General features: G+C 33.4%; 1 protein-coding gene across 2 annotated transcripts in view; it reads left to right on the plus strand.

The window, feature by feature from the left end:
- The window catches only part of ntrk3b (neurotrophic tyrosine kinase, receptor, type 3b), a 285287-nt gene that overhangs the window by 98689 nt on the left and 170560 nt on the right, over positions 1-16038 (plus strand). For both annotated transcript variants that reach the window (XM_056461059.1, XM_056461060.1), the window contains exon 4: positions 15809-15877. In XM_056461059.1, coding sequence (XP_056317034.1) covers positions 15809-15877 — 69 coding nt within the window. The remainder of the gene's footprint in view (positions 1-15808; positions 15878-16038) is intronic.

A 16038-nucleotide genomic window follows, 5' to 3' on the forward strand; every position in this document is an offset into this window, starting at 1 on the left:
AGGCAGCATCAGAGAGCTTGTTGCTATGGTGACGGGCTTTGGCAGCCAGCAGTGCTTGTTACAAAACTCATAAGAGTTTCTAATGACCCTGAGAAGATGCCAGTCGTCTAGTCAAGATCGCTTCTCGATAAGATATGCATCCATCACACCAGCCACCGCGCACCTGTGTGGATCTACATATGGAGAAAAGACGTCTGAGGGGGAGATTATGGCACAATCACTATTCCCTTAGTAAAGGGATAGGGGAGTCCCAATTCTCATCAGCTTGGAGGTGTGGGGGTAAGCGGAAGTGCCATATAGCCTTTAAATAGAGTTTTTTCAGGACCACACTACAAATAAAAAGATATGATCAGCCCTGCCAACCATTTATAATAATAACACATAACCGTTTGTAACACTTTATTGCCTTGAATTTTAGCAAATTGAGATTGTTGTATACATGTGCAGTAGGCATCTGTCCCTCATTTAGTTATGCACTTTGTTGAATTTATTTATTTTAGACTATTTTTCCCCACTTACAGTGTTTTTGATGTGTCCAAGTGTTTCCTTTGTAAGAGGCTAAATTATTATATGCGTTTGTTTACATGACAAAACATGTCTTTTTGACTCAAGAAGGTCCATACTGGCTCCAAAGGCAGATATTGATAAGATCATGGCATGGTATGTGCACTTTGGGGGTTTTATGATGTGTTCACATGTTGATTGGTCAGTTTGAATGTCTCGGCATTTGGGCTTTAGTCACATGGTCAAGAAAAAAACAAAATAGATGGTAAAACGCTGCTCTGCCTCTTTTCTTTTCCTGGCCTGTCTTTCCTGGTCTGCTTTCCTCCTCTGCTCCTCTCCTCCTTTGGAGTCTATCTTCGCTGACTCTACTGCAATCAGGCTAACTTCGGGGCCTGCTCTCTTTGTCTCTCTCCCTCCCTCCCCCTGTGTCTCTCCTGCTACCTCTTGTAACTTTAATTTTACATTTAAGCTGGGTACAATTTATATCATATGTTTTATCATTTCATATTTGATCATTTTATACAGTTATTTTGTAACTAATTCAGTTTTAACCATAGAGACTTATTGTCATTAAATCATCTCATTTTCAAGTATTTGTGAATTACTTTTGATTTAACATCAACACTTAACTGTTCCATATTGCAATACAATACAATCACATAATATCAACGCTCTCCCACATTTATAGCTATTAATAATGCCCTTATTTCCGTTTTTGGTATAAGATTGCAGAAGGATGGTTTGACTAGAATGTACAGTTTTTTACCATCAATACTGATAACTTTTTAGTCATTCGGCAGAACTACAGTTCGAACCACTGTGGTTTAAAACCCAATCCTACACCTTTCCATCTCTGTTCTTAACGGTTGTTGTTTATGTTTCGTAATGAAGTTTTCCCTGTGCACTCATGGTTTTAAATACTTTTTTGGTGCGTTAATCTTGTCAACAATATTGTTCAAAAGGTCATGATTCACACTCCTTAAATAATTGCTTCGTACAGCTTTTATTTTTCATTCTTCGGGTGATACCACATAAGAAATATTCCTGAGGAATTGGCCCTTTCTGTGTTTCTTTAATGGTTTGTTGTTTAGCTATACCATTGTGAATCATGGATTTAGAGTATGTAATGATACAAATAATGAGATGAAAATTTATTTTTTTAATGTTTTGGACTGTCAGAATTTCATTGTATTTATGTAGACATGAATAAGAGAATGATGATGATTGATATGCTATTTTCCTGTGAAATAATGTTTTTGAAGGTGAAGGTAGATATTTCTTGTGTGGTTAAGTATGGTGTACTGAGATGAAATTGAGATTGTTTTTTAATCATCGAGTGGCCGTCTAACTAATGAGGCAATGTGATTGATTGTGGGACAGAAGGGTGGAGTGAGAGGATTGTGTCACACACCGAGGAAGGCATTGTGCCGAAACGTCTGTCTTGTATCACCTGAAGAATGTAAATTAAAAACTACGAAGCAATTATTTAATGAGTGCCAATCATGACATTTTGAACAATATTGTTGTTTATGTTTGTAAAAATGTAAAAAAAAAAAAGTTAAATAAATAATCAATAAATTATGATAAATGTAAGAGTATGAGAAATCACCCTGACAACACCAGCTACTTTTGCAGCATGTCTGCAAAACCGAGCAAGGAGACCTGCAAATATAAAAAATAAATAAATAAATAAAATGTTGGGGGAAGGGGGGGGGGGGGGGGGCATGGCATAAATAAGGATTTTTAATATGTAAGCAAGCATCTGGTTTATTACATTCATAATGACGTCAATGTGTTACAGTCATGATCTTAAAAGAAATGTTTAAGGGAAAAAGCTACATTTTGTTAACAGTTGAAGTCAGAAATATTAGCCCTCCAAATTATTAGCCCCCCTGTATATTTTGTTACCTAAATTCTGTTTAAATATGAAATATTTTTTTAAACATTTCTAAACATATTAGTTTTAATAACTCATTTCTAATAACTGATTTCTTTTATCCTTTAGATTAGGGTAATTAAGCAAATCATTGTATAACGATGGTTTGTTCTATAGACAATCAAAGAAAAAATACTGCTTAAGAAGGCTAATAAAATTGACCTTAAAAAGTTTTTTTTTTTAAATATTTTTTATTAAAACTGCTTTTATTCTAGCTGAAATAAAACTAATAAGATTTTCTCTAGAAGAAAAAATATTATCAGACATACTGTGAAAATTTCATTGCTCTGTTAAACATAATTTGGGAAATACTTAAAAAAGAAAGTAAATTTACAGAAGGGCGAATAATTTTGAATTTAACTGTATGAGTACTAAATGTAAAGCCCATATTATGATTTTTAAGCAACAATTGAAACTGTACTTACAATTAGTATTTTTGCACATTTATATTTTTGTCTGTTTTATAAACACATTGTAATACCATTTTGTAAAAGCATCACTGAGAAAAAAAAATTGTAATATTGTGAAATACTATTATTATCAGAAAAAAAAAACATTTTAAATACATTTTAAAAAGCAATTTTTCATATTCCTGAGATGCAAATTTGAATGGTCAGCATCATTAGATTACTATTCAGTGTATGATCATTTTATTTTAAGCAAATGATATTAATATGCTGACTGGAAAACATTTCTTATTAATCAAAATGTTGAAATCAGTTGGTACTTAGGTGCTGAACAAAAAGTTTAAAAGAGCCGCATTGATTTAAACAAATCTTTTATAATATATTACAAAATCTTTACTGTCACTAGTAAAGATGAGTTACATCTGGGTTTTTTTTTGTTGTTGTTTTTTTTTTTGCCAAAAAGTACCAATTTCAAAATAAAAAGTACGGCAACACAGTGGCTCAGTGGTTAACACTGTCACCTCACAGCAAGGAGGTCGCAGGTTCGAGTCCCAGCTGGGCCATTAACCATTTCTGTGTGGAGTTTGAATGTTCTCTCCATGTTGGTTTGGACTTCCTCCAGGTGCTCCGGTTTCCCCCAGTCCAAAAACATGCGATATTGGATGAACTAAATTGGCCATAGTGTATGAGTGTGTATGTTTGTGTGTGAACGTGAGAGTGTATGAGTGCTTTCCGTTACTGGGTTGCAGCTGAAAGGGCATCCACTGCGTAAAACATATGCTGGAATAGTTGGTGGTTCGTTCTACTGTGGCCACCCCTGATAAATAAGCGACTAAGTCAAATGAAAATGAATAACTAAATGAATGAAAAAAAAAGTGCTGACTACTAACTTCTGAACTGTAGGGTACATTTGACTCATTTTTTACATTTGACTCAAATGTCCATTTGTACTTTTTTTTTTTTTTTTTTTTTTTTTAAGTACGGCCTTTATACAGTATCACTGAGCCAGATGTTCTGTAAAGGACATTATCTTCTTAATTCCGCTTTGTTTACTGATAATAACCCTATAACTCTTCTATGAGGGAAAGATAAGTTTCTTCTGAGAGCTTCCTAAATGTATTATTTGATATATTTGAGACAGATGGGAACAGATGCACCCAAAGGTTTCAGGCCATTGACAATTTATAACCATATTTTGAGTCTAAAAATATGCATTACCAAAAAGATGATATAACCAAATGTTGTTCTTAAATACGATTACAGGCTTTCAAATATTATTTCCGACTCAATTTCCCAGCATATCACGAATATCCATCTGTCTTTATAACCAGCCCCCTGCCACATATCATGCCTTGAGCTTTGTTGGTTACAAGTTCCAGACCACCCCCTTGTATTGAATTTGTTACACTGACTGATGAACGAACATTATTTCACATATATTTGGATATCTTGTTCTCAAATGCATGTGATGTTTGTTTTGTAATGTACAGTATGAAGTCACCTTTGACTGATCGATGCAAAAACTAAAACAAGTCTAATTTTTTTGACCTACAGCACAAATATTTTCACTTTTAAGTTGAAAACAGTGTTGGTAATGACGCAAATATTGGTAAATATGGTTTGGCCTTCTATTTCATTAAAATATTAATTTTTTTTTTGTGATTTTAGGTTTATTTTTGTAAAAAAAATATGTATTCATATTTTCCTTCTCAGAAAAGCTTCAAATGAGAAAAGTTAAATTCATGGTAAATTGAATTATATTAAAAACAGTTTAATTTAGGACATGGCAAGTTTATTTATATAGCACATTTCATACACAGGGGCAATTCAAAGTGCTTTACATAAACAGGAATAACAGAGACAAGTATAAGAAAATAAAAACTGATAAAAAGAGATTAAAATGTGTTAAAACAGCTCATAAAAGAATGAAAAAGAAAAGCAAGACACAATAGTGTGATCTGTCCGATGTAGCTAAGTGCATATTCAGTAAAGGCACAGCTAAACAGATGTGTTTCAGTCTTGATTTGAATGTGCCTAATGTAGGAGCACATCTGATCATTTCAGGAAGCTGATTCCAGCAGTGAGGGGCGCAGTAGCTGAAGGCCGATTCACCCTGCTTTAACTGAACTCTTGAAATTTCTAGTTTAAATGATCCTAAAGATCTGAGTGATCGGTTAGGTTTGTATTCAGTGAGCATATCTGTAATGTATTGAGGTCCCAGGCCATTTAGTGATTTATAGACAAGTAGTAATCAAGTGCTGATTTAGGTGTAGATCTTTATTTTTTGTAAAGCGTTTTTAGCAGTAATTTAATGCTGGGCGTGTCATTGTGATTGACAGCCGTGATTGACAGTTTTTCAAAGCTGACCGTCTGAGCTTCGGCAGGAGACTGAAGTGTTATTATTCGATCTCTGTGTTATTTTACCATGATAAAATTAATTCAGCAGTAAACTATAGTTTCTGACATACAGGATCTGGTGGAACACTGTTTATTCAGTAAGGTCAGGGCTTTTTTCAGACTGATACACGCCTAACCACCCAGATAGCAAAATACACTCAGGCCAGTTCCGGCTAGATTCTCGCCTGCCGGAGTAAATAATCAAACAAAGGACAAAATAAATAATAATAAACCTGTATTGATTGCACAAGTATTAGACAAATAATAATAAAATTGAATACATTTTGTAGTATACAAGAATTTCAATATAAAAATAACAATAAAACTGCATAATAAATGACACACTGTAAACAAATTTAAGTAACGATGACGGGGGAAAATACAGGTGATCGCTATATAGCAGTAATTCTCTTTATGGGACCGAAACAATAATTAAAAAGACAAAACTAATGTTAGCTGATCTCCACATTGATCTCCTGTAAGATTATTTGAACTTGACTTACAGGGCGTCTCTGCATTTTGAGTTTCGGCATGTTATTGAGTTCATCCACTGAATTTGCTGTTATAAAATAGTAGTGTTCTAGAAACCGAATCTTAAATAACAAATAGAACTGGAAATGTTATATATTATTTATATACATCATTTACCGTTGCCTTTTTTTTAAAACTCCTACTAAACATTAAAATGAATGTAAATTCCTCTTTGCCATATATAATGAAGGCATCGAATAAACCAAATGAAAATGGAGGCAAAAAATAATAAACAATACAAGCGAACAACACAATACAATACAAACAAAAATAATAAACAATACAAGCGAACAACACAATACAAAACAAGCAAAAAATAATAAACAATACAAGCGAACAACACAATACAATACAAACAAAAATAATAAACAATACAAGTGAACAACACAATACAAAACAAGCAAAAAATAATAAACAATACAAGCGAACAACACAATACAAACAAAAATAATAAACAATACAAGCGAACAACACAATACAAACAAAAATAATAAACAATACAAGCGAACAACACAATACAAACAAAAATAATAAACAATACAAGCGAACAACACAATACAATACAAGCAAAAAATAATAAACAATACTATTTGTATAAATAATGTTGTTGCAGCAGCTGATGGACATCAGTTGATTCATTAATACTGCGAAGTGTTTTGTACAAACTGACGAATTGCAGGGTTGGTATGTGTAAATATCCTGTTGATATTTAGAAATCTTGCTGTATTTATCTTTTAAACACACAATTTTTTCCGCATGGTAAATCGTTATCTGTGGTGTGTAGGCTATATTTTGGGTTCTGTTGATTGCTAATTAAAAATATAAAAGCTTTATAAAAATGTATGTGTTGTTTATATGTTATTGTTCATATTTTACAAGTGATATTTCTACCCCTATGAAGATAACAAATACCAACAACCCTGTTATAAGAGAAATATTTTTTTGTGCTCATTTTAGTCAAACTCAGGCTAGAGTGTATGAGAGATCGTTTATTTCTGCAGTCCAACATGTAGTGCCTTTATTAAATTATAACCGCTTACATCACAGTTTTTAAACCGTATATTATTGTGTGTTTTTAAATTCAAGCGCTCATATTTATATCAGCGAGCCTTTGTTATAGCGCAGATACGGGCGGTCAAGTGAGAAGTTCGGGGGGCGTGGTTAATTTTACATCAAGCGTTTGGTTGGAAGCGTGATTCCGTGACTTCTCCTCTGGCTCCATCAGACAGTCCTTCTGCGCATGCCAAGGCTCCAATTTCAGCAGTCTTTTGCGACAGTTTGTGCTAGTCACAGAGGCATTTTGCTCTCAAAGCGTTCAATGGGAAATGGCGCTATATTTTATACAGTCATTGGTAGTAAAATTTAAAAATCTATTCTGAATGTAACTGGGAGCCAGTGTAAAGATCTGAGGACAGTTATTATATGCTCTGATTTTCTGGTTCTGGTCAGAATCCTGGCAGCCGTGTTCTGGATGAGCTGTAACTGCCTAACTGTCTTTTTGGGAAGTCCAGTGAGGATTCCATTACAGTAATCCACCCTGCTGCTGATAAAAGCATTAACAGTCCTCACTTGAGACAAAGCATCTAATTCTTGCAACGTTTTTGAGATGATAGTATGCTGATTTACTAACTGCTTTGACATGACTACTGAAATGAAACTCATATCTCACTCCTTTTTTGTTGTTTGACCCTTAGAGCCAAGGTACATATTCACTTTGCATTGCACTTTGAACACACGCATTGACTTCAGTTTTCTCTTTGTTTAACTGAAGAAAGTTTTGTCAAATCCAACTGTTAATTTCATCAATGCATTGGCAGTGGTTGTCAATGGGGCTGTAGTCATTAGGCAGAAAGGCTAAAAAGTTCTGAGTGTCATCAACATAGCTGTGGTAGGAGATTTGGTTCTTTATTTCATTATTTGGCTCAGTGGGAAAGATAGGGGGAAAAGATCTGAGGGAAAGATAAGTTCCTTCTGAGTGCTTCCTAAATGTATTATTCCATGTATTCAAAGGGTTTTTAGGCCATTGACAATTTATAACCACATTCTGCAGAGAATCTAAAAATATGTATGCATTAACAAAACAACATATCCAATTTGACCAAATTTTGATGCTAAATACGATTAGAGACTTTTCTGTGATGCCTCCTCCCCATATCACAAATGTCCATCTTCCTTTATAACCAGTAGATTTATTTTAATGCCCCCTGCCACATATCATGCCTTCAGCTTTGTTGGTTAAAAGCCATTTACAAGTCCCAGACCACCTCTTTGTATTGAATTTGTTGGCTTTTAAAACCTGCAGTCTTTCATTGCGTCTAGTGAATTTGTAGACGGCGAACTGCTCAAGTTCTCTTTATTGATTTGGCTGAGAGGCTCCTGCAGCTGCTCCTTTTCTCTCAGCTCCTCTTGGCAGTGACGGAGCCTCTCTCTGATTTCCTGTTGCATAAAGTCCTTCTCTCATGTTAACTCTTTCCTTAAAAGCACACTCCACTTTTTTGGCGAGGTAAATACGCTCATTTTACAAGTCATCTAGAGTGAAACTGTTGGGGTTTACCATTTTTGAATCCATTGCTATGTTTTCAGGTACTGTGTAATATCATATTACACAGTAATATGATATTACTGTGTAATATGTCTGCTGCAGCTATTGTACGGCAGCAAAGTTCCTTGATTATTACGCCTAATGAGAGAAGTTCTTAGCCATATCATATCAGCGTATCGTTTACAGTCCGTCTTAGTACACAATGTAACTACAGAAGTGTCAAGCTTTTAATAGGAAAGATATCAGAAGTCTTTTTTGAATTTTTGAAGCAAGATGCTAATGGTCTAATCCGATTTAATGATCTATGCTAAGCTAAGCTAAAAGTGCTTCCGTCAGACCCGGAGACTGGCTGAATGGATTAAAAATTATTAAACTTAACTATGTAGCTCTATGTGACTTGAATCCATTGCCATGTTTTTCAGGCATTGTCATTTCAGCAATATCATTGCACCTGCCGCAGCCATGGTACAGCAACCAAGTTAATTGATTATTGCTTGGGAAATGAAAGTATAGTTCCTAGCCATTTCAGCATAGAAATTGCAACTTTTTTTTTTGTCCATCTTAGTACATGATGCAACTACACAAGAGTCGAGCTTTAAACAGGAGCTTTAAAAAGTCTTTTTTGGGATTTTATTTTTTTCATATGCTAATGGTCTAATCCGATTCAATGATTTATGCTAAGCTAAGCTAAATGTTTTCCGCCAGACCTGGAGACTAGCTCAACGGATTCAAAAAGTGATAAAACTTAACCATTTAACTCTATGAGACTTGAATCCATTGCCATATTTTTCAGGCAATGTCAATTATGCAAAATCATTGCATCTGCCGCGACCATGGTACAGCACCAAATTTTCCTGATTATTACACTGGAAATGAGAGTATATAAGTGTAGAAAATATCAACTTCTCATTTTCAGATACTCTTAGTACATGATGTCACTAAAAAAAGAGTCAAGCTTTAAATAGGACAATTAACAGAAGTCTTTTTTTGAATTTTTGGAGCAAGATGCTAATTGTCTTATCTGATTCAATGATCTATGCAAAGTTAAGCTAAGCTAAAAGTGCTTCCGCCAGACATGGAGAATGGCTATATGGATTTAAAAATGATAAAACTCAAATATTTAACTCTATGTGACTTGAATCTCTTGCCATTTTTTCAGGCAATGTCATTTCAGTAATATCCTTGTGCCTGCTGCAGCCATGGTACGGCAACAAAGTTCCTTGATTATTACACTGGAAATGAGATTATAGTTCCTAGCCATATCAGAGTTGAAAACATTAGCTTTTCATTTTTTATTGGTCTTAGTACACGATGTAACTACAAAAGTCGAGCTTTAAACAGGAAAATTATCAGAAGTCTGTTTTTGGATTTTTTGAGTGAGATGCTAATGGTCTAATCTGATTCAATGATTTATGCTAAGCTAGGCTAAAACTGCTTCCGCCAGACCCGGAGAATGGCTGAATGGATTTATAAATGATAAAACTCAACTATTCAACTCTATGTGACTTGAGTCTATTTCCATGTTTCCAGGCAAAAGCATTTCAGTAATATCATTGCGTCTGCTGCAGCCATGGTACAGCAACAAATTTCCTTGATTATTACGCTGGAAATGAGAGTATAGTTCCTAGCCATATAAGAGTAGAAAATAATAATTTTTCTTTTCATTCAGTCTTAGTACATGATGTAACTACAAAAGAGTGAAGCTTTAAATAGGAAAACTTATCAAAAGTCTGTTTTTTTGTATTTTTTGAGTGAGATGCTAATGGTCTAATCCGATTCAATTATCTATGCTAAGCTAAGCTAAAAGTGCTTCCGCCAGACATGGAAACTGACTGAATGTATTTAAAAATAATAATTGTAATGCTTTTTAAAAGTAGTCTCTTCTGATTATATTGGCTGTAGTTATTTGATATTATTACATGGAATACTTGATTCTCATTGGTTAGTTGCTCCTTTCCAAAGTATTCCATGAAACTAACAGCACAGGCTCATACAGGTATTTTGAATCAAATTAACCATTAATAAATACATTCACATCTATATGCTTGTCTGCGGATTTCGCCGTTTTAGACTGTTTTGCTCCATCTTGTGAATGAATAATACATAGGTTAGTGCCGGGGTTTTCAAACATTTAGGACACACGCCCTCCCAAGTTTGTCCAATTTTACCCCCCTCCCCCAGGCACTTCTCCCTCGAGCCAAAAATATAATGCATTATATTTTTTTTAATTACATTAAAACATAAATATGCAACTTACCTGACTCAGTGTGATGGCTGAGCCTGTTTCTGTGTAATCTGTGGTTTGGATTCCTGACACGACTAACCGTAAATCATCTTCTACTGTCAATAAGCATGCGCCTATATATAGCATACTTGCTTTTGATGTACGTACTTATAGAAAATGCTGCTTCACAAAGCCAAGTTCTCAGAGCCCTGATGGTATGGTTGAGTCGAACATTGAGTATGTTAACATGGGCAACAATACTTTAATACGATTTTAATATGATTATGACAATACTCTGATTAAGAGTTATTAAGACGTGGAGAATTAAGAATTAAGACAAGTGGAGTGTGCATATATTAGTGGCATTATTGAAGTAAACACCGTAATTAAACTATTACCGTCATGTAGGACTTTTCGCCTCATTTTGTGACAAGATCCACACACGCGGCTGTCAGTAAAGGATGGCACATGCACACAGACACACTCCCATCATGAAATGCTGAAGTTTTTTCTGTCCATTCGACGTGCGGTATTAATAAAAACAACACTCTTCCACCAGTCCTTCATATTCGCGTCTAATACCCCAGTTTGTCACGGGGGCATGAATGAAATGTTCATGAGTGAAAGTTAAACTGCCGAACTGCAGTTAAAAATTGAGAAATTGAAGATGAAACACCCAAAATTACATGAACCTTTGCAGGAAACGTGAATAGCCTGGTGACGCAACATTCAAAAAGCACTTTACGTGATTATATTATTGTCTTATTCAGATTAAGGCAAGTAACTATTACAGATGTCCATGTAAACGTAGTCAGTAGTCTTCAAGGTAAGTGAAAGATCCAGAAGGGCACCCTGCTGATTTGATTCAGAAGGGCACTTTTTTGTCAGACGGCTCACCAGTTTGACTTTCATTCATTCACCATCATTAGTTTTAAAAAGCACTCGGTCCATTTTATTTCTATTTATTTTACTGGAATGCATTAACTCTACAGGTGCCTGATAGTTAGCTGTGGAGCTAACGTTAATCATATTATTCCCATTAGTAAACGCATAAAAAGTCATCATCATATTTTACTCGAGTGCACCCTTCTCGCTTCAATGTCTTGCGTCCCCCTTAATAGGTGCTTCAGCCATTTTACTTCAGACTTCGATGTTACATGGTCCTTTGGAAATATTTCTAATATATACAGTTGAAGGCAAAATTACTACAGCTAAAATTAAAACAGAAGGTTAAAGAAACAAAACTAGTGAGTAAAATGACAATATTATCTTATTTATACTAAAATAAGAGTTGCACACTTATGGTTGAAGGCAAACTTATTAGCCCTCCTCTGAAATTGTAATACTTTTTAAAATATTCGAAGGTGATGTTTTCTTCTAGAGAAAGTCTTGTTTCTTTTTGTTGATCTGGAATTAAAATTTGAGAATTTATTTATATTTAAAACATTAAGATATTGAGAGAATAATATTAGCCCCCTTTAAAAATTAACATTTTCCCCCTGATTGTTGTACAGAACAATGATTGGCCTAATTACCCTAACTTATCTAGCTACAATAATTAACCTAGTTAGGCCTTTAAATTGCACTTTAAGCTGAATACTGATATCTTGCAAATTAACTGAAAAAAAATATTCAGGACTGTCATCATGGCAAAGACAAAGGAAATTAGTTATTAGAAACTCGTTATTAAAACTTTCATGTTCAGAAATGTGTTGAAAAAATACCCTCTGTTAAACAGCACTGTAAATAATTAAAAAATAATTAATATTTCACAGGCCAATAGTTTTGACTTCAACTGTATAAAGCATTTTTATCAGTTCTGTTTATGAATATGTTAGTGGATTTTTTTAATAACACAGAAGGCTTAAAAGAGATCTTAATAAAGAGCATAAGAGCTTGAATCAGGGGAGTAAATATTAAAATTAAGTGTGATTTTATGGGACAGAAGAATGTTAATGTGTATTTTTCAGTTACATTTGACATTTAAAAGAGTTTTTTATGTAATTCTGCTTCCTGTTGTGCTGAAGAGTTTATTTGTGAATGGTCTACATGAATGAAGATTAGGATGGATGTTTGTTGACTTAACTGCTGTTTGCTAAATGAATTGTATTTACATGTAAATGTAGGAAGCGATTAGTTACTTTAAAAAAAAACTGGGTAAACTCATTGTAACTTGGAATAGTCAAGTTGATTTAATTTTTATATTTATGCATATACTGTAGTTCATTATTTACATTTTGACTCACTTTTTTTTAAATAGCCAGCTAATCAATTTAATTGCATTTTTTTACTTTTTAAGTACAGTCAACTAACAGTTTTTTACAGTGTATAACTATAAATAAATTAGGATCTATTTGATAAAATTCTGTGAATATAAATAAAAGTGCATCTTAAAATGTGTAAAGTAATTTCCTCTTATAACCTGCTGAGTATAAAAATCAAAAAGCTGTTTTCAACTTATTTTCTCTTCTAATCTACTTTAAATACACCATCATGATATATGCATACGCACTGTAAATAAATTCTTTGTGCCTTATTTCTGTTAGTCAATCAAACGGACTCAAAATATTAAGAAAAACTTTGCATATCTTTAAAAATGTAGTTGAAACCTGATTAACTGATTCAAATAAGTTAAAGTAACATAAAATTGGACTCATTTTAGTGTTTGCATCAAAACAAATGGTGAAAGAAGATTCATTTAACACATTTCTAAACATAATAGTTTTAATAACTCGTTTCTAATGACTGATTTCCTTTATCTTTGTCATGATGACAGTAAATCATATTTTACTAGATATTTTTCAAGATACAAGTATTCAGCTTTAGGTGCAATTTAAAGGCTTAATTGGGTTAATTAGGCAAGTCATTGTATAACGATGGTTTGTTCTGCAGAAAAGAAATGAAAAAAATATATTGCTTAAGGGGGCCAATTATATTGACCTTAAAACGGTTTTAAAAACTTAAAACTGCTTTTATTCTAGCAGAAATAAAACAAATAAGACTTCTTCCAGAAGAAAAAATGATATCGGAAATACTGTGAAAATTTTCTTGCTCTGTTAAACATCATTTGGGAAATATAAAAAATAAATAAATAAAATTTTGCTAATAATTTTGCCTTCATAAAAAACATATTAAATGAAGTATGAAAACAGTGTGTGAAATAACTATTGTGATTCAGTGTAAACTAGATTTTATTGTTCATTTATCTAACCTGAACCTTTTGATTTACTATTATTTTAAGTAAACCTTCAGAATTTGTTCTACAGCTCATGTCAGAAACCTGAAAGAAATAATTCACCCAAAATTGAAAATTCTGTCATCATTTACTTGACCTTAAACCTGTTTTGAGTTTAAGAATATGTTGAAGATATTTTGAAAAATGTTCCAAACCTATAACCATTGACTTAAATTTATTATATAAATAAGTATATTTGTTTTTCTACAATTTAAAGACAGCACTCAAAAAATAAATGATTACTACTGCTTGTTCAAACTACCTGTTTAAAATGAGCTGAAACAACACAATTCTTGTAATTTCTTTGGCCAATTTATTTGTTTTATGTTCAGTGGTTCTGGATTTGTAAACTGTTAAGTTAACTTAAGCGTTTTGTGTACGACATGAAGGAATTGTGTTGGTCCAACTACCTGGTTAGGGGATTTGTAGTTCCCAGCAAGAGAGGGAAATGTTGACTAAAAGTAATCTTAGATGTTTAAAATTAATAGAAAGACTTGTTAGAGTTTAATCTTCAATTCAGTTTGAAGATTTAAAAGATTTGCATGTAATGCTTTGAGTTTTGAGATTGCCATCTTGCAGAAGCATCTATGCTTTGGGTGTTCAATTAGCAAAAATGCAGTTTGTTGCTTTGCTCAGTAAGCAATAACTGTCCTACAATTAGTTCTGGCTCAGGCTCAATCAGGCTCAATCAACTGTATATGTGACTGATAAAATTAGCTTAAAATGGCTCTTTTTTTGTTCATTAAGGATAACTTTAAATAAAACTAGAGACTTGGAAATGTACGACACATTATGATATTATCAGACCTTTGAGTTTAAGTTAAATAAAAATACAAATGTATTTAAACTTTTATTTGATAAACCATGTAGGACCAACTCAACTGCATTTTATTGTGTTAAAAAAAATCGTTTTTTAAATTGGTGTTAAACAAATGTTTTGGATGGAAATCCTGCCCTCAATTAAATTGAGTTCATCCAAAACAATCCAAAGTTATTTTTTAAGTGAATGATTACAGGTTTCTAAAATTATTTTTTATATAATTAATAATATAATTATTACTTCTTCAGTGTTTTACAGAATAAAGAAATTCAAAGGTTTAAAACCACTTGATAATGAGTAAATAGTCAATTTTCATTTTTAGGGGTTCCACTTTATATTGTGTCCTTAACTACTATGTACTTACACAGAAATTAATAATTCGTTACAATGTACTTACTGTGTACATACATGTATTTACTGTGTACTTATGCTTGATTAAATACCAGTATGTAATTACATCTGTAAATAATTCTGTAACTACATTTGTAAATACACTGTTGACTTTTCCCTACACCTTAACCCACCCTTAAACCTACCCATACCCCCAAACCTGTCCATAGCCCTACCCCTATCTCAACTCAAGAGCACCACAAAGGTTCTCAAATACATTATGAACACAGTAAGTACATTGTATTTATTTTTTGTTGCAAGTACATAGTAATTAAGGACACATAACATATAGTGGGACATTTTTGGGTGAACTACCCCTTAAATGAATGTCTAGTTTCTCTTCTAAAATAAGAAAATAAGTAAAATAGGTTGCAATTCTTTTTGTATGATGATTTTACACTGATGATGAAAAATGATTTAGTGAATTTACAAAAGTGATGTCAGATGTCCAACATCCAACTTAAAATCAACTAAACATTAACATCTAATGTTGTTACAGCTTGACGTTGTCTGGACGTTACCACTATGATCAGATTTTGGTTGCCATACCTGACGAGTAAACTTGACATCAATATGATGTTGGATTTTGGTCACTTTCCAATACAACCTAAAATCAACAAAATATCAACGTCATTTGACATCATTGCTGGACTTCAAAATAATGTTGTCCTAAGACACTGGCTAGACATTGAATTTTGGTCTCCTAACGTCACAACCTAAATCTAACCTAATATTAACGTCTTATGACGTTGTGTGCCTGCTGGGTTCATTCACGAGTTCACAGCTGAATTCTAAACCTCTATCTTTTCTTTCCCCCCACAGAAACCTGTCCAGGAATCCTCTGGCGTCTCTTTCTTGGCAGCTTTTCCAGCACCTTCAGCTGGTTGAACTGTAAGTCTCTTTAATGCTATTTTACCAAAGTGAGAAAACTACATGAACATAATTGCCAAAATCGCACCACAGCACAAACCCAGCAAGCAATAAATTCCTCAACTCTCTCTGCATAGATTTTCGGTGATAAGCAGCACTTGCCAAATTGGACTCTGCAAAAA

This window comes from Danio aesculapii, chromosome 7 (genome assembly GCF_903798145.1).
Source record: "Danio aesculapii chromosome 7, fDanAes4.1, whole genome shotgun sequence".
Taxonomy (NCBI): Eukaryota; Metazoa; Chordata; class Actinopteri; order Cypriniformes; family Danionidae; genus Danio; species Danio aesculapii.